Source organism: Apus apus, chromosome 21 (assembly GCF_020740795.1).
Source record: "Apus apus isolate bApuApu2 chromosome 21, bApuApu2.pri.cur, whole genome shotgun sequence".
Taxonomy (NCBI): domain Eukaryota; kingdom Metazoa; phylum Chordata; class Aves; order Apodiformes; family Apodidae; genus Apus; species Apus apus.
This window is the reverse complement of record NC_067302.1, coordinates 2,946,381-2,969,397: the sequence shown is the minus strand read 5'-3', so window position 1 is coordinate 2,969,397 and position 23,017 is coordinate 2,946,381. Positions and strand designations below refer to the sequence as shown.

The 23,017-nt window shown below is 52.8% G+C and overlaps 2 protein-coding genes across 3 annotated transcripts; both read right to left on the bottom strand.

Annotated features, from left to right (window-relative positions):
* Positions 1-73: 73 nt before the first annotated feature.
* Positions 74-9,597, bottom strand: SRSF4 (serine and arginine rich splicing factor 4). Its single transcript, XM_051637840.1, has 6 exons — positions 9,421-9,597; positions 5,936-6,078; positions 4,902-5,014; positions 2,693-2,907; positions 1,693-1,776; positions 74-1,532 (listed from the first exon to the last, which is right to left on the bottom strand). Exons 1-6 carry the CDS (start codon positions 9,525-9,527, stop codon positions 737-739), a joined length of 1,458 nt encoding a protein of 485 aa, XP_051493800.1. The 5' UTR covers positions 9,528-9,597; the 3' UTR covers positions 74-736.
* Positions 9,598-11,968: 2,371 nt separating this feature from the next.
* On the bottom strand, positions 11,969-23,017 carry MECR (mitochondrial trans-2-enoyl-CoA reductase). Of its 2 annotated transcripts, XM_051637877.1 has the most exons (11): positions 22,955-23,017; positions 22,717-22,904; positions 20,194-20,291; positions 19,915-20,046; positions 16,629-16,772; positions 16,443-16,545; positions 16,079-16,181; positions 15,703-15,776; positions 14,962-15,022; positions 13,984-14,056; positions 11,969-13,232 (listed from the first exon to the last, which is right to left on the bottom strand). In XM_051637877.1, the coding sequence occupies exons 2-11, from the start codon at positions 22,845-22,847 to the stop codon at positions 13,069-13,071; spliced, it is 1,083 nt and encodes a 360-aa protein (XP_051493837.1). In that variant the 5' UTR covers positions 22,848-22,904; positions 22,955-23,017; the 3' UTR covers positions 11,969-13,068. The 2 variants fall into 2 exon arrangements, with proteins under 2 accessions (XP_051493837.1, XP_051493836.1); XM_051637876.1 differs by having other exon boundaries at positions 22,717-22,962.

Sequence of the window (23,017 nt, the reverse complement as noted above, 5' to 3'; positions counted from 1 at the left end):
CCTCAATCTAAATAACCAAAACATAATAAATTGAGTAACAACCACAACACAACCTCATGGAACCACCACCAAATATCATCAAGCAAAAATAGTCTTTATTCAAATTTCATGGAAACAGGAATCACTGTACTTTGCAAGACAGGGAAAAATAAAATAAAAAAATTTAATATAAAACAAGGATATTGTCACCAGAAGATTGTCATACCAGAATATGGAACGATACTCCTTTTCCCTATGAATTACTGCAAGTACCTATTTTTATCTCCTCTTGGGACTGTGCTATTCACAACTTTTGTCAGTCCAAAGAAATATGAAACAAAAGTAGTATGAAACTTAAAAGACTGAAGCACTTCCACTAAATGGCAAACATCAAAGGGCACCAGTTCAAGGGCAAAGACTGCTGAAGCCATCATACCTACCTACCAGTCATCACTGGCATCTCAGAAACCCACCAATGAGCAGTGCTCCTTCCCTGCCAGGCTCTTCCTGGAAAACAGGGCAATTTGGGAGCTCTTGGAAGAGTTATATTTAAAGAGAACCTTTCTGAAGGACAGAAAATGAGCTGAAGAGCCTTGCACCAGGGAGCAGGGCAGGGAGGGGGCACTGCAGTGCCAGCCAGCCCACCAGGGGTGTGAAAAACATACAGCATCGACAGGTTTTCTACTTCACTTGTGCTACAGCTACTGAACATGTACAAAAGACTATTCCAACCATTCCAGGTGTGGTTGGAGCAAGGTTAGGATCTGGAGCGAGACCTTGACCGGGATCGGGAGTGTGACCTAGAGGCAGATCTAGATCTGGACTTGGATCTGGATCCAGGTTTTGAAACCGATTTAGACCTGGAGCGAGAATCTGATTTGACATTTGGTTTCGACTTGGAAATCGACCTCGACCTGGAGCGAGATGCTCGCCGTGCTGCTCCATCCTCAGCCTCCCTTTTTGCCTCCTTTTTGTCAGGATCCGATTTCAGATGCTCCTTCTCTTTGGAAGCTGACCTGGACCTCTCAGGGCTGTCCTTCCTCTTCTTCTTGCTGCTGGCTTTGCTGTCTCTCTTGCTGCGCCTCTTGCTTTTCTCACTCTTGCTGCGGCTCCTGCTTCTACTTCTGCTCTCATCCCTGCTTCTCTTCCTACTTTTCCTTTTATCCTTACTGTGGCTCCTGCTCCTACTCTCATCCCTGCCCCTACTCTCATCCCTGCTCTTGCTCCTACTTCTAGCCTTGCTAATGCTCTTCTCCCTGTCTTTGCTTCTACTCTTCTCCTTGCTCCTGCTCCTCATGCTCTCCCTCGTTTCTCCCCTGTCCTTACTCCTGCTCCTGCTCTTCTCCTTGCTGTGGCTCCTGCTCTTTGCCCTCTCATCACTGTTATGGAGAGTGCCCTCAGATTTGTCTTTACTCTTGTTTCGGGATTTCTCTGCACTCCTGCTGCGGCTCCTGCTTTTATCCTCTTTACTTGGAGTCCTGCTTTTCTCTTTTTGGCCTCTGCTACGGCTCTTGCTTCGACTACGGCTCTTGCTTCTGGAACGGGACACAGACCTGAAAGGGCAAAGGCAACAGAGCTCCAGGTGAGTGCAGCCTGGATTGGACTGGCTGGGCATCAGAGGGTAAAGAAAAACACAGTGTTCCTGCTGCAAGTGTAGGACGGTGCTTCTCACTGAAGTGGGCAGCCCCTGTTTCTCCCACCACAAAGACCTACCTGGATCTTGATCTGCTCTTGGAGCGACTGCTGCTGGCACTGCGGCTCCTGCTCTTGTGGGAATGTCTGCTTCGAGAGTGAGACCTGGAACAAAATGGACCAGGTCAACCTAAGCACGTGCCCATGGAGAGCTGGTGAGCCCCCTGTGGCTAAAACCCCACAGGATCAAACCACCTTCACGCAGCCGAATGGTGGCAGTGTCACAATAAAGTTACAAAGTTCCCTCCTCCTCACTGCTCATCCCCTGCTGCTGAGACCAGAGGTGAGCAGGGCACCTGGTCTGGAAGAAAACATGCAACCTTATTGAAGACAAGGAAGCAAGAGTCACTTTCCCAATCACGTCAGACTTGATTTTTTTTTTTTTTTTTTGTTTGATGGTTGGACTCTGGGATCTTAAAGCTCTTTTCCAACTGTGATCACTGTGGGAGATAAAAACGCAGTGAGACACTGGGATAAAAGCTTTGCTCTCAGGCTTTGGTTTCATAAGCTATTCAATGAACAGCAGAAGTTTGCCTGAGTTTTCTTGTGACAAGTTCGACCCCAGAATGGAAAGGGGAAAACACTGGGTGTTGTGTGCTGAAACAGTTCCCCAGCACACGAGGCAAGTGGCAAATCTCTAAGCACAGGGAACGGGCGGGGGTTTCCAAGCTGGGAAAGAACTGCTAGTCCTGGTGCTCACAGCAGAGCACAGTGTTCAGAGCTGAAGTGCTAAAAGCACCTTCTGTTTCCTCCACAGCTCCACCTGCCATGCAGCCCTTTCCTTCAAGACAGCAAGGACTGGGACTGGCTGGAGCTGGGCAGAGCAGCAGGGTCGGGTGTTCAGCAGATACACACATTCACCAGGGAGATATCTCATTTCCCTTGGTTACTTCCACGTAACTAATCATTTCCCAAACCCTAAATTTGTTGAGACCTCTACATACTTCCAAGGTGTTTTGCAACCTGCTGTGTGGTGACATCATCAGCCAGATGCAGCCTGAGCCACATGAAAGACACATACCTGGAATGGCTTCGGCTTCTGGAATAAGAGCGGCGCCGTCTCGATCCAGGTCTGTCTTCCACTAATCTAATCTTTCTGCCATTTACTTCTGTCCCGTCCAGCTTTTCAAGGGCTCTTTTCATGTCAGAATAGGATTTGAACTCAATCACACCTTCATTTTTCCTTCCTTTGTGTGCATCTGCATATGTCACCTCCCCTGCCTGACGCATATAATCCTAGGGGAAGAGGACAGAATAACCATCGCCTGGAATCCAGAGTCAGGCTTCCAGGCTGACCCTGCTCATCTCTGCAACCTCTTCTATCCACATGGATTTCAGCAAAGGTGTGAACCAAACAGCATCTGCAGTACCAAGGCCAAGGTTCCTGAGCATTTCACAGGGTTTGTGCCACTAGAACTAAGATGGTCTTGACAGTTTGGAATTGAAATGATAATTTAAGGTCTCCTTTCTCGAGCCTAATATCAAAGATGCTCTGGATTGTGGGAAGTTTCCAATTGCAGAATGATTTAATAAATTAAATCCCTAAATCGTGTTTTCAGAGGTAACTTGGGAAAGGTGATAAAGAAGACTACAGGCAAGCAGGCTTCCCTCTGTCCTCCACCTGGGGAACATGTCTCATCCTGCTGGATGAAACCCCCCACACAAGGAAAAGCTCAATTCCTTTTCCCATTCCATGCTTCCTGGCTTCCCTGTTTCAATCACTAAGCACTCTGGTTAGCAGGGAGTGCCATTCCTGCCCTGCTTTCAGCAAGCCCCTGGGCCAGCTTTCAATGGGCCACACAACTCCAGTTCAGTCCATTTTCAACCCAGCTACTCCCAGCTCAAGTACACTGCAAAAAAACCCCAAAAAGATCTTAAAAAAACCAAAACAAAACAAAGCCAAGCATCCAGTCAAGGCCTCATCATGCCATGCTCTACTTACAAGTCTGAACACCAGAAGCAAAGACAAGCTACTGATGGGGTTAAGCAGTAACAAGAGACCTCTGAAGGATCTCAAAACGTACCTGAGCTCCTGTCACAGTCAATTACAGACCAGTTTCTACTACATGAAAGTTTGTTTAGAACAAATTTTACACAGCCTTAAAAGAAAACCATAAAAAAAAAAGTGTTCCTGTAAGAACAAGTGGTTTTAACCATTGCTGCTGAGTTTGATAAGGAAACACTATCTTTTGGCACTTGCTGTTGAAATTCTGCTCCTTGTCCTGCCCCCCAATCCAGATGCAGATAATCACCAGTAAACACTTCACCTCCAGCATCCTTGGAGAATCTGTGGGCTACATACTTGTTACCCAGCACTTCCACAGCCCAGGGTCACTTTCTGCTCCTTCAGACTTGGAGAAAACACTAGTTTTTGGCAGAGGTTTTGCATGATTGCTGGAAGCATCCTTTCCCTGAAACTCCTTTTCAAACAGCTCTACATGGCATGGAAATCCTGAACAGACTCTGCAAGAATGATGCTGTGGTTCCCAAATAGCTCTGGCACCTCACAAGTGGGTGACTGAAATCCAAAGTCCAAGGTGAACTCTTCCATTTCTAGAGAATGCTACCACCAGCTTAACCACAGAATGAATCCTGGAATGGTTTGGATGTGAAGTTGCCTTAAAGATCATCCAGTCCCAACCCCCTGCATGGGCAGGGACACCTCCCACCAGCCCAGGTTGCTCCAAGCCCCATCCAACCTGCCCTTCAACACTGCCAGGGATGGGGCAGCCACAGCTTCCCTGGGCAACCTGGGCCAGGCTCTCACCACCCTCACACCCAAGAATTTCCTCCTCACGTCCAACCTCCACCTCCCCTCTTCCAGTTTTAATCCATCCCCCCTTGTCCTCTCCATCCCTGCCCTTGTCCCAAGTCCCTGCCCAGCTTTCCTGGAGCCCCTTCAGGCACTGGCTTGATTAAAGTGTGTTTTGACAAGGCTCAAGGAGAAGATAAAAACCACACCTGTAGGTGATGCTGGTTTCTGGTAAGAAAATCAGTTATTCTGAGTCACACCAAGTCCTGCAGGTGCCACTCCCAGTGCCACAGGAATGATTTCAGAAGTACAAAGACACTTCCACAGTGACTTAACATGTGTATTAAGACCCAAACCTACTTGGATGCTCACCGCCCTGTTCACAGGTTGGGTCCAGAACACAGTGGACCCCATTTCTCCCTGGTGCAACTTTTCTTTACCCTTTGTGCTCTGTAAGAGAGAAGAGGGGTCCCCGTACCTTCAGATCTTGCCAACTGCAGCGGCTGGACAAGTTTTCCACAATCAATCTGTATTCTGTACGGGTGGGAGGACCGTACTTATCTCTTCCGCTTCTTCTATAACCATATCCACCTTTAGGAGGTGACAAGCAGACAGCAGAACTTCAACCAAGGAAATGAAGCTCCTGCTCTACAGCCCAGACACCAACTCTCCTGCCCCGCACACTCCCAAAGACATCGCCAACTCACCCACCCACTTGTCCCAACTCAATCCCCCTTTTTATAAAATGTTACAAAGATCCAAAGCATTAATCAATAAATCAAATGACTACAAGCAGATCATTCAAGCAAAGCACAGAATTATAATTAAGCTACGTTCAGCATGCAATTAAAATTAACAGTTTGAAAGCAGAAATGGAAGGAAGGCAGTTGACTAATGTTACTTACATTGCTTAAAGGTTTTCTGAATATCTGATAGGAATAAAGCTTTTCAGGCACCTATTTCAGATTAATCTCATCTGTCTCTAACCCTTGGGGTCCTCACCACCCAGGTCTAATGGGAAAAGGTTGAGGTCGTCACATGGCTTCCATTTTGGGTCAGCCAAGGGCCACCAAGGTCAAAGAGCCACTCATGGAAAGGTAACCCAGGGTCAGCAAATGGAACGGGCAGTCATCTTAGCCTCAAAGGACTCTTTTAATTAAAACATTGAGGTCTTTGTTAAATCTAGGTTCAACAGCACATTGCAAATAAACCATTCAAATAGTTAAACGAAATGATAATAATAATCATTAAAAAAAAAAATGGTACAAGAAAAACTGCATTTATTAATTTATCCATTTAAATAGTTTAATACAACAAATGAAGAAACACTCAGATCAACAGTTACATTGACAGTTACACAACACTATTCATATCGTCAGAATTTTATTTTTAAATTACTTTTTTTTTTTCTTTTTAATAAAATGAGCAAAAAAAAAAAGAAAAAGAAAAAGAAAAAGAAGATGTTGTTTTATTACAAAGAAATCAGGGACACAAATGCATGTTAGTGCTTACTGCGTCCAGAACCGTAACTGCTGTCGCGCCGGGGGCCTCGGGCGTGCTCAACGATCACTCTCTCCCCACAAAGATCTTTCCCATTCAGCTCATAAACAGCATCATCTGCATCTCGCAGATCATCAAACTCAACAAAGCCATACCTGGAAAGGAAAAAAAAAAAAAAGTCACTCAGAGCTGAAGCTGAGGTGTGAAAAGCAGCTCCCGCGCCGGGCGGGTTTGGGCAGAGCGGGTGGCTGTGCTGCGCTTTGGGGGAACGTCAGGTGCAGCCTCCTGGAGGTCACCTGAGGGGGCAGGGCCTTCAGCATCACACCTGCAAACCCACTAAACCCAAGGACAAATGCAGGTGGGGTGGAGAATGGATTGAAAACAGGCCTGAGAAGGATTTTGGGGTGATGGTGGATGAGGAGCTCCCCGTGAGCTTGGCTGGCAGCCCCTTTCCTGGAGCCCCTGCAGGCACTGGCTTGATTAAAGTGTGTTTTGAAAAGGCTTAAGGAGAAGATAAGGAGGGCAAGGAGGAGACCTTAGAGCACTGGAAGGTGCTCTAAGGTGTCCCTGGAGCCTTCTCTTCTCCAGGCTGAACACCCCAACTCTCCCAGCCTGTCTCCAGAGCAGAGCTGCTCAAGCCCTCCCATCATCTCTGTGGCTCCTCTGGACTCTCTCCAGCAGCTCCATGTCCTTCTTGTGTTGGGGGCTCCAGAGCTGGACACAGTACTTAAAACCTTGGAAAATATCTGAATTTCAACACTTGAACTATTTCAACACAAGATTTGTTAGTGATTCTTTTCACTTCCTGAGTATCTCTGCTCTCCTAGCACCACCGAACGCCTTGAAGCAAAACCAAATTAAAATCTCACCTTATTCACCCTAATATCAGCAAAGGAAAAAATAAAATAACCCACAAATCCACTGGAAATCAAAACTAATTGGTGATCAGGTCACCTCACCAACATCAAAGTGTGCTGGGTACCATGATGTTGTGAAACCAATTTGATTTCTTTTCATGCCAATTGCTCTGACTGGATTTAATGGGCATTAAATATTTTGGTGGAGAAGGTGGAAGGAAATCAAATTGCTTCTTGTTGGGGCAAGAATTACAGATTTTGAACCTGGTTGGAGCCAGAATGAAGTCAATTTTCTTTTTACTGAGGAAAAGAAGTGAAGTTTGAAGCTTTGGGCTCAGGAAAAGGTGCCTCTCTCTGTCTTGTAGACATTTGGTGAGGATGGAGCTGTGAAATCTCAAAAGCCAGGGAAGGACACAGAGGTATTTTTAAGCCAGTGAGGTTGCAGATTGATCTCCTCATCAAGGAAATCTTGCAACTCTCAGAGATGACTCCTGGCTTTTAGCCTGTTTTTAGAAGACAAAAAAAACCCCCCAAAACAGACTTAAAAGTCCAATTCTCTGGTTTCTTGACACATACAGGACTGGCAGGCACAGCTCTGGTTGTTAGTGCAGTTCTGAGTAAGGAAAAAGAACATGCAAACTAGGAACAGACAATGAGAAACAGCAATTTGGAGCAGAAAATCCTACAGAAACCAGATTTTTTTTGTCTCCCATCCTTCTCTCAGGTAACCATTGCTTGAAGATTAAATTACAAATTGAGCTGAAATTTAAATTGCAAGCTTAAATTACAATCAGCAGCAAGAGGGACCCTTTCAGGCCTCTGCTGTATCACGTTGCAATTTCATCCTCCTGCTCAGGCTCCTTCAGCTTAACTGCTAAAATCCTGACCAGCTTCCTCTCCTGCTGGCTGAGCACCACAGCCAGCCCACAAGTTTCCAGAAGAAACTGGGAGAACCTCTCAAGTCAAACACCCCGTGGTGATTTGTTGTCATCACTTCTAAAAACAAATGGTGGGGAAAGGCTCAGAGGGTGAGCAAAGCACACACCAGGACCCCAGCAGAGACACAAGCAGCTCGAGTCAAAACTTATGGCAAAGTGGGATTTAACTACCTACCAAAGCAGCCTGTTGGAAGAACTGCAGCATATACAACTAAAAACAAGGAATTAAATTGTTGACTTAACCCCAGAAGTCCAGCCTGAGTTCCAGTCAACCCACAGCTGAAGCAACCTGCTCCAGAAGCAGCAAGCAGCAGGATGGACACCTCAGTTCCACTCATGTTTCCTGGCTTCCTTCCCTTAATCTGCAACTTTTCAACTCTGTCTCCCCCAGGTGAAGTGATCAAGGTGACTTTAGCTCTGCAGTCAAGTGTTTCACACCTGGAGCACCTCAACTTCAGGCCCCAGGCAGGCCCTGCCCTCCTCTCCTCTCTACCTTTCACCCCTCTTAGCGAAGGTACCACCAGCTTGGGCCACTCAAGCACACCCACAAGCCACCTCCTGCACACACAGATGGTTTCTAAACAGCAAGTTGGGACCTCAGGGCTGCTCCTTGCTTGATATTCAATAAAGCAAGAAGAAAAGTCCATCAGCAACATCAGCCACGTAACTTGGGAGTTCTACACCTGCCCAGGAAGTCTGGGTTTGTTTGTTTCCCCCCCGCCCCCCCCAACACCTGTGAAACAGAAATACTCCATTTGGAGGCTTCAAACAGCAACAGGAAAACTGACCCCCTGAAAACCAACACTTCCAAGGATTTGTGGTGGGACTGGGAAACAAGAGAGCTCAAATATTTCCGGTATGGGCAATTTTCAACACCACCTGAAGCTGTGTTGGTGAAAACACTGAGATGGGCACAATAATTTGCTTTAATAATGGATTTTATTCATCTGAGCACACACGGGGGACCTTGGGGGGGGGACAGGACCCCCCTCACAGCTGATGCTGCTGCGTGTCACCTACCCTGGGGGCTACAAGAGCAGCCCCCCACTGGGAACAGCCTCCTGCTGCTGCAACGGTGCCTGCAAAGGGGGGTTCTGCTCCCCACAGTGGGTTTTGTTTATGGGGGGGGGGGGTGGGTGGGTGTTGCCCCAGGGTACAGCCTGGCTCACCCTTGGGTGCTCCCCCTGGGGTGTGGAGGGGGCTGGGGACACCGAGGAGCTCCTCAGGGGACACCCCTCCCCACAGAGGCTTGCAGGAACCCAGACACACCGCCCTCCCCCCCCCCAACACCCTAATAACTGAAGCAGAGACCCAGGCGTCCTGCCCCCGCCCCTCCGTTGCCATAGGAACCCAGGCGTCCTGCCCCCCCCCCACTGCCATAGAGACCCAGGGGTCCTGCCCCCCCCCCCATCGCCACAGGAACCCCAGCGCGTCCCCCCCGGGCGTCCTGCCCCCCCCCAACGTTGCCATAGGAACCCCGGCGTCCACCCCCCCCCCCCCCAGGCCTCCTGCCCCCCGCTTTCCCACCGAGGCCCAGGCGCCCTCCCGCCCCCCCCGGGGGGGCCCTGCCTTCCTGCCCCCCCCCCCCGGCCACACAGACCAGGCCGCCCTGCCCACCCCCCCCCCCCCCCCCGGGGGGACCCCTGCCCACCCCTCAGGGCCGGGCCGGGGCCGGGGGGGCGGCAGGAGGGGCCGCGCTCACCCGTTCTTGAGATCCACCTCCAGGATCTTGCCGTAGCCCTTGAAGAACCGCTCCACGTCCCGCTCCCGGGCCTGGTAGCTGAGGCGCCCGATGTAAACCCGCGGCATGGCGGGCAGCGCGCGTGACGTCACCGCGCCGGCCGGGCACGCGTCACCGCACGCCCCGCCCCCCCCGCCCGGCCTCGCGCCTCTTAAAGGGGCCGCGGCGGAACTGGGGGAAGGGGAGGTGGCTTGGAAAGGGGCTTAAAGCTCATCCAGCCCCAACCCCCTGCATGGGCAGGGACACCTCCCACCAGCCCAGGCTGCTCCAAGCCCCATCCAACCTGCCCTTCAACACTGCCAGGGATGGGGCAGCCACAGCTTCCCTGGGCAACCTGGGCCAGGCTCTCACCACCCTCACACCCAAGAATTTCCTCCTCATCTCCAACCTCCATCTCCCCTCTGCCAGTTTTGATCCATCCCCCTTGTCCTCTCCCTCCCTGCCCTTGTCCCAAGTCCCTCCCCAGCTTTCCTGGAGCCCCTTCAGGCCCTGGAAGGTGCTCTAAGGTCTCCCTGGAGCCTTCTCCTCTCCAGGCTGAACACCCCAACTCTCCCAGCCTGTCTCCAGAGCTGCTCCGTGGGTCTGGGGACTTATGGCCCCCCCCTCCCCATGTACTGGGCGTTGTTGGGATCCTCCTTCGTAAACTCTCTGAATGGTTTTGTTTGGAAAAGACCCTTAAGACCACCCAGACCAACCATTAACCCAGCACTGCCAAGGCCACTGACAAACCGTGCCCCTTGGGGGCCGGTTGGGGATCTTGGGGGGTCCCCCCTTCCCCATGGACATGGCAATGATGGAGTTTCCCCTTCCCATGGGCCAGGGGATTCGTGGGGTCTGCCCTCCCCAAATGCCAGGCACAGGTGTGTGGGGGGTGGTCCCTATATGGCAGAGACTTGTGGGGTCTCCCTTCCCCACATGCTGGATACTGACGGGCTCCTCCTTCCCCCAACACAGGCAGGGATGGGGGTTCCCCATTCCCACACTCTGGGGTGCACAGGGTCCCCCTATAGCACCCCCCTTCCCTGGGGACACCCCCCCCCATCCCTGGCCACACTCAGCCCTTCCTCATTCCCACTGCTGAGAGGTGACATCCCTCTTGCAGCTCCCCAGGTGGGGTTTTTGGGGACTATTTTTTATCGCATCCGATGACTGCATCACACCAAACCCCAGCAGAGGCTCTTGGGGAACACTTCAGCTTTAGCAGCCACCACCCCCCAAAAAAAACAAACCCACCCAACCATCACCCTCCCAAAGAAAACTAAAACTGTGTGGCTGCAACTCCAGCATCTGGATTCCCAACCACGATCCCACTTGTTTGACAAGTAAAGTTAAATTTAATGATTTATTCCTTCTTACCCTGGTGTAGGAGTGAGCGCTTGGGAACATTTTGTGACAGTAAAGAGTGTTCTCTAAACCTTGTTAGGTTTTACTGCTGAGGCAAATAAACAAGGGGGAGAAAAGCTTTGCATTAATGTTTCTGTTTTATATCAGGCTTAACAGGGCTCTTAATCCCACCGTCCTTTTCTTGCCTTTTTCCCCACTTCATTCATGGATCAGGAAAGCTCTGGGGCACGTGGTGCTGCTCTGCCTCCAGCACCAGGGGCTTTGCTGGGGGGACAAAGCAAATTCAAAATATTGAGGTGTTTAATAGTGATGGGAGAGCAGAGCAGAGGTGCCAGCAAAGGGGTTTACCCCCGTTTGATCTTGGTTTGCTCTTGTCAAAGGGAGGTCTCAGTGGTTGGGGTCACGGGGGGATAAAATGGCTTTGAAAGGGGCTCAGCAAGTGTAGCTGCTACCACAGGCTGTGAGTTTTCATTTCAAGGTGTTTTGCTCTTCCAAAACACACCAAGTTGTAGAGGAGCCTGCTTGAACAATGTCCCTGTCCCACTTCCCTTCTCCTAACCCCCCAGGAGCCAGAAAATGCATCGAAATGAAGCTATGATGCTCAACTCCCCCATTTCTCACCCAAAAAAGGGGAAAGACCTCCCCCTCCCAGCAGCAGTGGTTTTACATGTTGGTGGTTTCCACCACATGTCACCCTTTGGGGTGGTAGATGTGCTGCTTGGGGCTCCTTGGTGCCATCAGCCAAAGGCAGTGGTGGAGCAGGGAGGCTCTTTCCCCTTCTCCACCAGCTGCACTTGGGAAGTCCCTGTGGGAATGAAAACAACTGGATTGAGTCTGAAAGGGCAGGTTGGATGGGGCTTGGAGCAACCTGGGCTGGTGGGAGGTGTCCCTGCCCATGCAGGGGGTTGGATCCTGATGGTCTTGAAGGCCCTTCCAACCCAAACCATTCCATGATTCTACTTCATTCTAGGGAGCAGCAGGGGGATCCTGCTGGGAGCATCTCCTGGGTACGTCGACAAACACCACAGCAGCTCCACTGAAATCCCAGAACTGGGTTATTCCATGTAGGAAGGTCTGGGCACTTCTGCACAGGGGGAAGGTTCACAAGGGAAAGGTCTGGGGCACTTTGTTGCCTGACACAAACTCCATCCACCAGCCTCACGTGTCCAACTGAGCACAGAAACATTTATTGGCATCTTCTTAAAAAAATATACATATATTAGACATTGATTTCCAAGAGGTTCTCGTCACAATCAGTAGTGGCAGCAGCAAGAGCAGCAAAACTGAATTCAAGTATTCAATTCAATTCATATATTGCAAAAATCTCCCCCCCTCCCTCCACAGCTGTGACCTGCTGGGTGAGTCCTGTCCCCACCTCAAATGCCACCACCCCAGGGCTGTCCCTGAGGGGACAGTGTGTCTCACAGCTCTCACTGCTGTAGCAGAGCTGCCTGGCACTTGGAACCTTGGTACTTCTCTGTTTTTTATTTTTGGCTGTTTGGGCTCATTTTTGAGAAGTGATGCCAAGGGCTGGAAAAGTCTTTTGTGTCCTTGTCCCCCCAGCGTGCGTGGGTGTCCCCCTGCCTCTGTCCTGCCAGCATTAGATGGGCTGGCCAGGGGAAAATTAAAAACAAATTTGAGAAAATCAAGTGTAAGGATTGTTGTTTTCTCTGCAATGCAATATGGGGACTGTCCCCAGCCTTGGGGGACTGGGCTGCTGATCGTGGAGGGGGGACAGGGAGGTGGCTCAGAGGCTGCAGCAGCGCAGGGGGTTTGTGCTGGCTGGGAGAAGGGCAGTGACCAGACCCCTGCTGCCCTGCAAAGTCACCCCAAAGCAGCCACGAATCACCTGCAGGGACAGCAAACAGCAGGACAAGACTGACAGCTGGGCAGGAGCTGGTGGTGCAGCCCCCCCAGCCCTGAAAACACATGTGAGGGGGAACTGCTGCTCTCTGGATACCCTGAGCTAAGCTGGCCACCACCCCCAGGCTCCCTGAGCTTCCCCTTGGCCCCAGACTCACCCCAGCTAAAGTGAGGCTGCAGCCTCCTTCCAGAAGCAATTACACACGTTGGTGTCCAGCAAAGCTACAGGGGCTTTGAAAACTTGCAGTGGGCACCCAAAAGTTAAAAAACAAACCATAAAATGTCAACGGATCGGGAGGATTTCCCCCCCTCCAGCATCTCTTGTCTGCAGACAAGGCAGCAAGGGAAAGCTTGGCCGGGGTGGAGCAGCTCTGGGCTCTGGGCTCACCCATGAGCTGCTGGTTAGAAGAGGAGGATCTGCTTGGAGGACGTGAAGGGTTTCATGGCAGCTTCTAGTGCTGCCCTGTAGTCCTGGAGAGGGACCTGAGTGCAGGCTGGGGCGCTGAGCTGTCCTCTGCGGATGAGCTGGAACAGGGCATCCATCATGCTGGCCAGGACCTGTGGGTCTGCAGGGGAGGAATCACAGGATCCCAGACTAGTTTGGGTTGGAAGGGACCTAAAGATCATCCAGTTCCAACCCCCTGCATGGGCAGGGACACCTCCCACCAGCCCAGGTTGCTCCAAGCCCCATCCAACCTGCCCTTCAACACTGCCAGGGATGGGGCAGCCACAGCTTCCCTGGGCAACCTGGGCCAGGCTCTCATCACCCTCACACCCAAGAATTTCCTCCTCATGTCCAACCTCCATCTCCCCTCTTCCAGTTTTCATCCCTTCCCCCTTGTCCTCTCCCTCCCTGCCCTTGTCCCAAGCCCCTCCCCAGCTTTCCTGGAGCCCCTTCAGGCCCTGGAAGGTGCTCTAAGGTCTCCCTGGAGCCTTCTCTTCTCCAGGCTGAACACCCCAACTCTCCCAGCCTGTCTCCAGAGCAGAGCTGCTCCAAGGTCACCACAGCACTTCCCAGGCTATGCCAGGGTCAACCACCACATCAAGCCAAAGACCCACCTGAAGCCATCCAGTGTCCATAAGACACCAGGGTGTGAGGTGCTCCTGGCTCAGGTGGGTGGGATGGGGAAGAGCCCCCAGCATGGTGGCACTCTGCTGTCCCAGCCCAAGCCACACCGCCCCGCGCCTGCATTCCAGCTGCCCCGAGGACTATCAGAACTCAGGACACAAGTGGGAGCAAAGAGGACAGCACCAGCATGGTGGGTTGGCACCTGCTCCTGTGCTGACCTGCCATCCCTCAGCACCCATCCTGCTCACCCTGAGCATGCTCCTTCCTCCACTGGGTCATCCAGAAGCCGCGGAGCTGCACGTCCCGGAAGATGAAGGCGCTCTGAGGAGAGAGGGAGTCATGGTGAGACCCCTGTGTGTCCCCCCAGCGTGGCAGCAGGGAAGGTGGCAATGAGGAGCCTCACTCCTTCCTCAACGCTCTTGTTTGTGAGCCAGGGCACAGTGGGATGTGGAGGTGTGACCCTGAGGTGTGGAGTCAGGGTGGGTTTGATGCATCTGCAGCCCTAATCCTCCTTGAGTGCTGGGATCAGTTCTGGGCACCACAGTATGAGGAGGACACCGAGGTGCTGGAGGGGCACAGAGGAGGGTGGCCAAGCTGGTCAAGGGTCTTGAGAACAAGTCTTAATGAGGAACAGCTGAGAGAGCTGGGGGCCCTTGGTTTGGAGCACAGGAGGCTGAGGGGAGACCTGCTGGCTCTGCAGCTGCCTCAGAGGAGGTTGGAGCCAGGGGGGTCGGTCTCTTCTCCCAAGGAACAAGTGATACAACAAGAGGAAACAGTCCCAAGTTGCACCAGGGCAGGTTTAGACTGGATATGAGGAACAATTTCTTCATGGAAGGGGTTGTCAGGCCCTGGCCCAGGCTTCCCAGGGCAGTGGTGAAGTCACCATCCCTGGAGGGGTTTCAAAATCATGTAGATGTGGTGCTGGAAGACATGGATTAGCAGTGGACTTGGTAGAGTTGGGTTAATGTTGGACTTGATTATCTTAAATGTCTTTTCCAACCAAAACAATTCTGTGATTCTATGAAATAAAGCCAAGAGACCTGCACCAGGATGCAAAGCAGCTTATCCCATAACAGACCCCATTGGTCAAATAAAAAGTAGGCAGGAAGCTCCCAGTGTGCAGGCAGGGAGAGCAGAGCTCCCGCAGTGCTGAGGGGACACGGACATCCACAGTGGAGCATGGGGAACATACCCAGAGGGAAACCAAGAGCATCTCCAGTACTCACCACAGGCACCATCACAGGCTGCTTTGCCATCCCCCCATAGGTGACCATAGTCCCTTTGGGCCTGCAGGAGGAAGGGGGAACTTGGTGATGTGGTCCCCAAAGTGCAACTGTGACCTTGCCACCTCTCCCTCTGCCGTGCCCAACCCCACCACTGTCCCCATGGGGCTGTTCTCATTGAGTCCCAGACTGGCTTGGGTCAGAAGGGACCATAAAGATCATCTAGATCCAGCCCCCCTGCACGGGCAGGGACACCTCCCACCAGCCCAGGCTGCTCCAAGCCCCATCCAACCTGCCCTTCAACACTGCCAGGGATGGGGCAGCCACAGCTTCCCTGGGCAACCTGGGCCAGGCTCTCACCACCCTCACGCCCAAGAATTTCCTCCTAATGTCTAAATTCTCACACCAAGTCACCCCTCAGACCCCACTTCGCAGAGCTCCCCTCTCACTCCCACACACCATGAGCTGAATTTGCAGCTAAATACACCAGTTATCCTTGGTTGGGACCTGGTGGACCTTCACACCTGGACCTCAGCTGCGTTTGAGACACGCAGCGATGAGGGGTTAACTTCAAGTCACTTCTAGTTTCCAAACCCACTTCTCTTCCACTCATCTCCCCTCTCCAAAACATCAGTGATGACCACAACCAGCTAATGTCTCCATCCACCTCTGGCACTCCCAGGACACTGGAGCAGGACCCTCCAGTGCTGGCTGCTGTCCCCAAGCCACCCCAGCCCAACTTACTGCAGGTGCCGCAGCATCTCCGTCGCGCTTTTGCCTCCGACGCAGTTCAGGGCGAGCCGGGGCTTCGGGATGTTCTGCAAGAGTTTATTGAGGAGGTTCCCAAATTTTAGGGCTCCTTTTGATGGGACAGCAGTTCTTGAAGGAGCTTGAGGGGTTGAGCAGTTGTCTTAAGCTCAACCTGGGGGCAGCTAAGAGTCACAGAGCTAACATCTACAATCTGGCCCTTGAGGCAGCAGTAAAACCCCTCAATTTCTGGGACTAAATCCTGCTCTGAGGAGAGATTTGTCCTTCCCACCATCCCTGCACCTTTCTCCACAGCAGTGAACCACAGGGACAGCCCTGCATGGTTCCTCCAGTGGGATCAGCATTGAGGTACCTTAAATATATCTTTCATCTCTGGCTTTCTCAGCATCTCCTCCGTGATGACATGGTCTGCACCCAGGGCCATCAGCCTCTCCACCAGCTTTGGGAGATCGGGTCTGCAGGAGGAAAAAAAATGAGGATGGACTCGATGAGATAGAAAGCAGAGTGTCACCTTCTCCACCCTCCTGCTCAGATGTAGCTCGGGGACAACAGGGCAGAGGCTGGAGGACACTTTGGAGGAGTAAAGAGAAGAAAATCCTGTGTTGAGCAGGGAAGATCCAGCTCCCAAATTTGCTGAGCCTCCTGCCAGCCTCCAGGCCATGCCAAGGGCATCACCTGCTCCCAGAAGAGACCTTCTTCTCTCCCAGAGGACGTACCTATCCCTCACCACATTGATGGTCTTGATGCCAGAAGCTTTGGCAATCTGGATCACAGCCTGGCCCACGCCGCTGTTGGCTGCGTTCTGGATGACGGAGTCACCTGGATATAAACAAATCCCCATTTTCATTGCAGAAACCAGGGGCAAATCCACCCGGATTTCCTTCCATCCAGCAGAGCCCTACCTGGTGCCAGGGTCTCAAAGTCGGCCAGCATCCGGTAGGCTGTGCAGGGGTTGACACTCAGGGTGGCAGCACAAAGCACCGGGATGTCCCTGGGCACCTTCAGCAGCGCCTCCTCGGGGAACACTCCCTGCGTCCGCCACGTGCCTGCGGTCCCAGCAGCAGAGCAGGAGGAGTTATAGAATCATGGAATGGTTTGGGTTGGAAGGGGCCTTAAATATCAGCCAGTCCCAACCCCCTGCATGGGCAGAGACACCTCCCACCAGCCCAGGTTGCTCCAAGCCCCATCCAACCTGCCCTTCAACACTGCCAGGGATGGGGCAGCCACAGCTTCCCTGGGCAACCTGGGCCAGGCTCTCACCACCCTCACAGGGAAGAATTTCTTCCTAATATCTAATCTAAATCTCCCTTCTTCCAGTTTTATTCCATTACCCCTTGTCCTTTCATTACCTGCCCTGGTAAAAAGCCCCTCCTCAGCTTTCCTGGAGCCCCTTCAGGCACTGGAAGGTGCTCTAAGGCCTCCCTGGAGCCTTCTCTTCTCCAGGATGAACACCCCAACTCTCCCAGCCTGGCTCCAGAGCAGAGCTGCTCCAGCCCTTGGATCATCTCTGTGGCCTCCTCTGGACTTTCTCCAGAAGCTCCATGTCCTTCTTATGCTGGGTGCTCCAGAGCTGGACACAGCTCTCCAGGGGGTCTCCCCAGAGCAGAGCAGAGGGGACAATCCCCTCCCTGGCTCTGCTGCCCACGCTGCTGGGGATGCAGCCCAGGACACGGGTGGTTTCTGGGCTCCAGCACACGGTGCTGGGTCATGTTGAGCTTCTCATCCACCATCACCCTCAAGTCCTTCTTCTTGGGGCTGCTCTCAATCCACTCTCCACCCAGCCTGGATTAGTGCTTGTCACTGCCCTGACCCAGATGCAGGACCCTGCACTTGGCCTTGCTGAACTTCCTGCAGTTTGCCCAAGCCCACCTCTCAGATGGGCAAGGAAAGGAAAGCGTGAAGAGACCTCAGCTCACACCATGGCTGGTGACAGCAGCACCACCACTCCGTGCACTGTCTGAATCCTGGAAAGGGAATTATGAGACATTTTTCCACATGGATATGGCCAAAATGCTACTGGGAGGCTGGGGATGGGTCCCTTGCTGTCTGCTGAGACTGATCAGCCAGCAAAGTGTGAGCATTTTCCTGAGGGACAACAGGCCTGGAGCTGTCCAGGTGAAGGGAGTGTGTGCAGAGCTAATGGAAATACCTCATCCTATGGAGGAGCCCATGCATTCCAAGTCAATTTAGTCAGACTTAGTCCCTCTATATTTATATCCAATTTAACCCCCTATCATCCTTTTTTTTTTTTTTTAACATTGAAAAATACCCAATTTGGATCTTAACCAGATGGTTTCCTTTCTCCCATTAAGCTAAAAAGCCTTTTAAGAAGAAACAGGCCAAGAAGAAGCTGTTGTGCTAAATCAGAACCCAATTTTTCTGGCCATTGGCAGTTTGGAGGAGCATAAGAGGCATTTGTTGGAAAATAAATTCCCATGCTTTCCCATCAGAGCACCATTCAGGAGAAAACTGTAATGAGGTATAACCACGACCTTGAACAGGTTCCATGCTTTATCCTGGGTCTTTAAAGAAGCTGGAAGAAGATGTGAGACCATGCAGCTGTTTCCAGAGAAGCACAGATTGTTGAGATGCTTTATAACTGTGCAGAAACTCAATAAAGAGAAGTAGATTATTTCTAAATTCCAGTTTAGCACAAGTTGCTATTCCAGGTGCTCTGGGTTTTTGCACTGCATGTGTCCCCCTACCCAGAGCCCCCTTGCATCTGCAGAGCACCAGCAGCATCACTTGCTGTGGTTGGGGATCAAATTCATAGCTCTAAGGCAAAAAAACATTAAATATAAACAAAAATACATGGCAGACAATAATAAAACTTGTATCAAGATCTAAGAAATGAAGATGCCTTTGTGCAGCTCCAGCAGCTTTCCTGATGCTTCTTGTCTGAGACAATCCAGCCCATTATATTGATGATTAGGCTAATATGGTACTAAATGGGTTCCAATTGCTGCTTCCCTTGCCTGGAACGTTCTTTAATGGACTTTTTTTTTTCCATTTTAAGTCACATCTGATTAAGTGTAATTGCTGTAAGCAGGAGAGGCACGTGGCTTTACCCACACCCAGCAAAGATGGTGCTTTGGAAAGGAGTGATTTTGCTCCATGTCCCCAAAAATGGAGTTGTCAGGGTTGGAAGGGACCTCTGGAGATCATCCAGTCCAACCCCCTGCTAGAGCAGGATCCCCTAGAGCAGATCCCACAGGATGCAGGTGGGTTTGGAAGGTCTCCAGGGATGGAGACTCCACAGCCTCCCTGGGCAGCCTGTCCCAGGGCTCTGGTACCCTCACAAGTCAAGAAGCTTCTCCTTATGTTTAACTTCATCCTCCTGTGCTCCAGCTTGTGACCATTGGCCCTTATCCTGTTACTGGACACTGTGGAAGAGTCTGGCCCATCCTCCTGACACCCCCTGTAGATACTTATAGGCATTAATAAGTTCTCCCCTCAGCCTCCTCCTCTCCAGCTGAACAGCCCCAGCTCTCTCACCCTTTCCTCACAGGCAGATGCTCCAGTCCCCCCAGCATCTCAGTGGCCTGTGCTGGACTCTCTCCTGTATTTCCCTATCCTTCTGGAAATGGGCAGCCCAGAACTGGACCTAGTTCTCCAGGTGAGGCCTCACCAGGGCAGATCAAAGGGGCAGGAGAACCTCCCTGACCTGCTGGCCACAATCTTCTTGATGCCTCCCAGGAGGCCACTGTCCCCCTTGGCCACCAGGGCACATTGTTGGCCTGTTGTCCAGCAAGACTCAAGGTCCTTCTCCCCAGAACTGCTTTCCAGCTTTTCCTGTACTGATCCACAGGGTTGTTCCTCCCTAGATGCAGCACCTCCATGTGCCCTTGGTGAATTTCATTAAGTTTCTGCAAGCCCAACTCTCCAGCCTGTCCAAGTCACACTGGGTGGCAGCACAGCCCTCTGCAATGTCACCACCCCTCCCAGTTTTGTACCATCAGTGACTTGCTGAGGGGACACTCTGTCCCTTTGCCCAGGTCATTAATGAATACATTGAACAGGGCTGGACCCAGCACTGACCCCAGGGGACCCCAGGGCACTGGTTTTCAGGGGGGCACAACCCCGGCTTCACTCTCCGGGCAGCCTTGGGCAGCTCCTGGTGGGCTCAAATCCCTTGGGAAGATGCTGTGCAGGCAGGGGGATTGCAGGAGGACCCAGAGATGCACTCACCAAGGCTGGTGCTGGCTGGGATGACCCAGTCCCCAGGTTCCAGAGCCTTCACATGCCTCCCGACCTCCAGCACTTCCCCAACTCCTTCGTTCCCTCCCACCGCCGGCAGCGGAGACAGGAGCGCGTAGGTCCCTGCCAGGAAAGCCCAGGTGAGCTGTGGAGTCCCTAGACCTCCCCATCCCAGAAGTGGGCTCCAAACCCTCTGAGACATCCCACCAGGAGCATCCCAAGGAGAACCAGTGAGTAGAGCAGAGGCAGAGGGTTGTTACCGTGCATCACCTTGGATCATGTTGATGTCGGCGGGATTGATGGGAGCTGCCAGCATCTTGACATGGACATCTGAGTCCCCCAGCTTGGCCAGCTCCAGGTCCTTTAGTCTGAAGAGAGAGACACACGGGAAAAGTGCATTAATACAGGCTTGGCTGATGCCTTCTGCACCCGGGTTTCAGCAGGAAAGAGATGCCTGTATGACCCATGCAACACAGGAAAGCACCCAGCACCCTATTCCCTATCTCATCTATATTGTCTAGTCTCCTCCAGCAAAGAAACCCAACAACCAACTTAGATGACCCCATCAAGTGTCCTCTGCTTCCCAAACTCATTCCTGGGAGCACTGCCCATATTCACCCCTGTACCTCACACCCTGAGCTGGGCTTAGGAACCCACCTCCTGCACCAGAAAAGCCCCTCCAGGGGTGACGATGTGATGATGTCCGCAGCCCCTTTGCCATGAGGTTGTTTCAAAGATGCTCTGGAAGAGCAGGGCTGGATAAATAAATAAAAATCAGCACTACAAGCCACAGGAACCCATTCAGAGGCACTATTGGCTGATGGGCTCCCCAACTCCCAGCTGTAGAGATCCTTCCTGCCTCGTCAAGCAGCAAATTAAATCAGTTTGGATTTTGCCAGCATGTCTGTCTGACTGAAATCCCTTCCTTTTTTTTTTTCTGAAATGAGGATAAATATTGAGGTTCAAGTTAATGCCACACAGCACCAGCCCCTTGGGCATAAACCCACTGCTCAGATTGACCCAGCATTGCAAATTCAGACTGATATGAGACAGATTTTTTGGATGGAAGCTCCTGAAAGCGCAACAACCCAACCAAATCCCACATCACCAGGCAAAGAAACACTCATGAATGTTAAGCAATTCAGCAAGTTGCAAAACCAAACAAAAAAAATGAAACCACAATTTCATCTAACTGGGGTTTTTATGGGATCTCCTGCCCTGCTTTACTGTTACAGGAACTTGGATATTCTCAGAAATCTGCCAAAAAAGAGAAGTCGTGAAGCACCAGACTTGGCCTTGCACAAGCAGTGGGGTGAGGGCAGCAAATCTTGGGAGCTGTCAGGGGCAACAGGCACCTTTGCACAATTAAATGGTCCTAAGGAAAAGCCACTGCCCACCCCCCCAAAAATCCCCAGGGATTTGGTGTCTGGATGCACTGGATAATGCGTCTGCGCCTCTAGGGGTGACCTGAGCTGGTTCCAGTGGGGCAGCAAGACCTTGAGGTTTCCTGCCTTGAAAAAACAGCCCTAAAATCCACCAAAATGGGGCTTTTCCCTTTGGCTTTTTGGTCGTTTTAGAAGGAAAATCTCAGGGGAGGCTGAGCGCTAGCAGCTGTCCCCAGAACCCTCTCGTAATGCTGATGGGTTCAGTCCCTTCCTGGGGACAGCAAAGAGAAGCCCCATCAATGGGATGCAACTGAGGATGGAGCTGGGGCGTAGACATCACATCAGACCCCAAATTAAGCAAGAATGGGATTCTTGGGGAAAAAAAAAACCCGTGGTTTTAAGGCAAATGGAAGGAGTGACAGCAGGTGGGTGGGGAACATGGAGGGAACCCCCCCCCATGCCTGTGAGACCACGGCAAACTGTGGGGTGTGAAATATGGGGGCACCCTCAGGGTCCCCTCTGTGGGCTTGGGAATTTCTGAGCACCCCCAGCACTGCCCTGGGGGTCCCGCAGGGAGCTGTGCCCCTTCCCCTGCGAGGGGTGACCCCCAACCCCTCCTACAATGTCCCCCCCAAAGCAGCCCACCAGCAACCCTAGACCCACACCCCCCCCTGCACCCCCACCCCACACTGCACCCCTCTGCTCGCTGCCCCCCCCCAGACCCTTCACCTGCACCCCCCACCCCTCTCTGCACCCCCAGCTTCACCCTCACCCCATTCCTGCACCCCTCTCCAATACAACCCCCCCCATCCCTGCACCCCCTTTCAATACCCCCCAGACACGCCCCCCACACCTCCCCTCTCCCCCATTCCTGCACCCCTCTCCAATACAACCCCCCCCATCCCTGCACCCCCTTTCAATACCCCCCAGACAGGCCCCCCACACCCCCCTCCAATACAACCCCCCCCCATCCCTGCACCCCCTTTCAATGCCCCCCAGACAGGCCCCCCACACCTCCCCCCTCCCCCATTCCTGCACCCATCTCCAATACAACCCCCCCCATCCCTGCACCCCCTTTCAATAGCCCCCAGACAGGCCCCACACACCCCCCCTCACCCCATCCCTGCACCTCCTTTCAATGCCCCCCAGACAGGCCCCCCACACCTCCCCTCTCCCCTATTCCTGCACCCCCCTCCAATACAACCCCCCCCATCCCTGCACCCCCTTTCAATACCCTCCAGACAGGCCCCCCCCACACCCCCCTCCAATACAACCCCCCCCAGCCCTGCACCCCCTTTCAATGCCCCCCAGACAGGCCCCCCACACCCCCTCTCACCCCATCCCTGCACCCCCTATTGCTACAGCCCCTCCAGGCTCCCCCCGCCGGCCCCCCAGGCTCCCCCCTCACCGCAGGACGGCGGGGGGCTCCCCGTGCTGCCCGTACACCAGCCCCCGAGGGGCACCCCGAGCCGGGGCCGAGCGCGGCCGCGCTGAGGGGACGCGCGCCCCGCGCAGCGCCCGCGCCGCCGCCCGCTGCATTCGGCTCCGCTCGGCACCGCTCGGGGATGTTCGGGTCGGTTCGGCCCGGCTCGGCAGCCTCCGTTCGGGTCGGCCCGGCACTACTCGGCTCCGTTCGGCTCCGTTCGGCTCCGTTCGGGTCGGCCCGGCACTACTCGGCTCCGTTCGGGTCGGCCCGGCACTACTCGGCT

What these genes read in the sequence shown, in the direction of transcription:
- SRSF4 (XM_051637840.1), bottom strand. Translation starts at nt 9,527, where the DNA reads ATGCCGCGGGTTTACATCGGGCGCCTCAGCTACCAGGCCCGGGAGCGG. An exon ending in GAGGTGGATCTCAAGAACGG is followed by an intron (nt 6,079 to 9,420) that starts GTGAGCGCGGCC and finishes TTTCCTTTCCAG; the next exon opens with GTATGGCTTTGTTGAGTTTG. An exon ending in AGAAGCCGAAGCCATTCCAG is followed by an intron (nt 1,777 to 2,692) that starts GTATGTGTCTTT and finishes ATTTTGTTCCAG; the next exon opens with GTCTCACTCTCGAAGCAGAC.
- MECR (XM_051637877.1), bottom strand. Translation starts at nt 22,847, where the DNA reads ATGCAGCGGGCGGCGGCGCGGGCGCTGCGCGGGGCGCGCGTCCCCTCA. An exon ending in CCCAGCCAGCACCAGCCTTG is followed by an intron (nt 16,773 to 19,914) that starts GTGAGTGCATCT and finishes CTGGGACCGCAG; the next exon opens with GCACGTGGCGGACGCAGGGA. An exon ending in ATCAATGTGGTGAGGGATAG is followed by an intron (nt 16,182 to 16,442) that starts GTACGTCCTCTG and finishes TTCCTCCTGCAG; the next exon opens with ACCCGATCTCCCAAAGCTGG.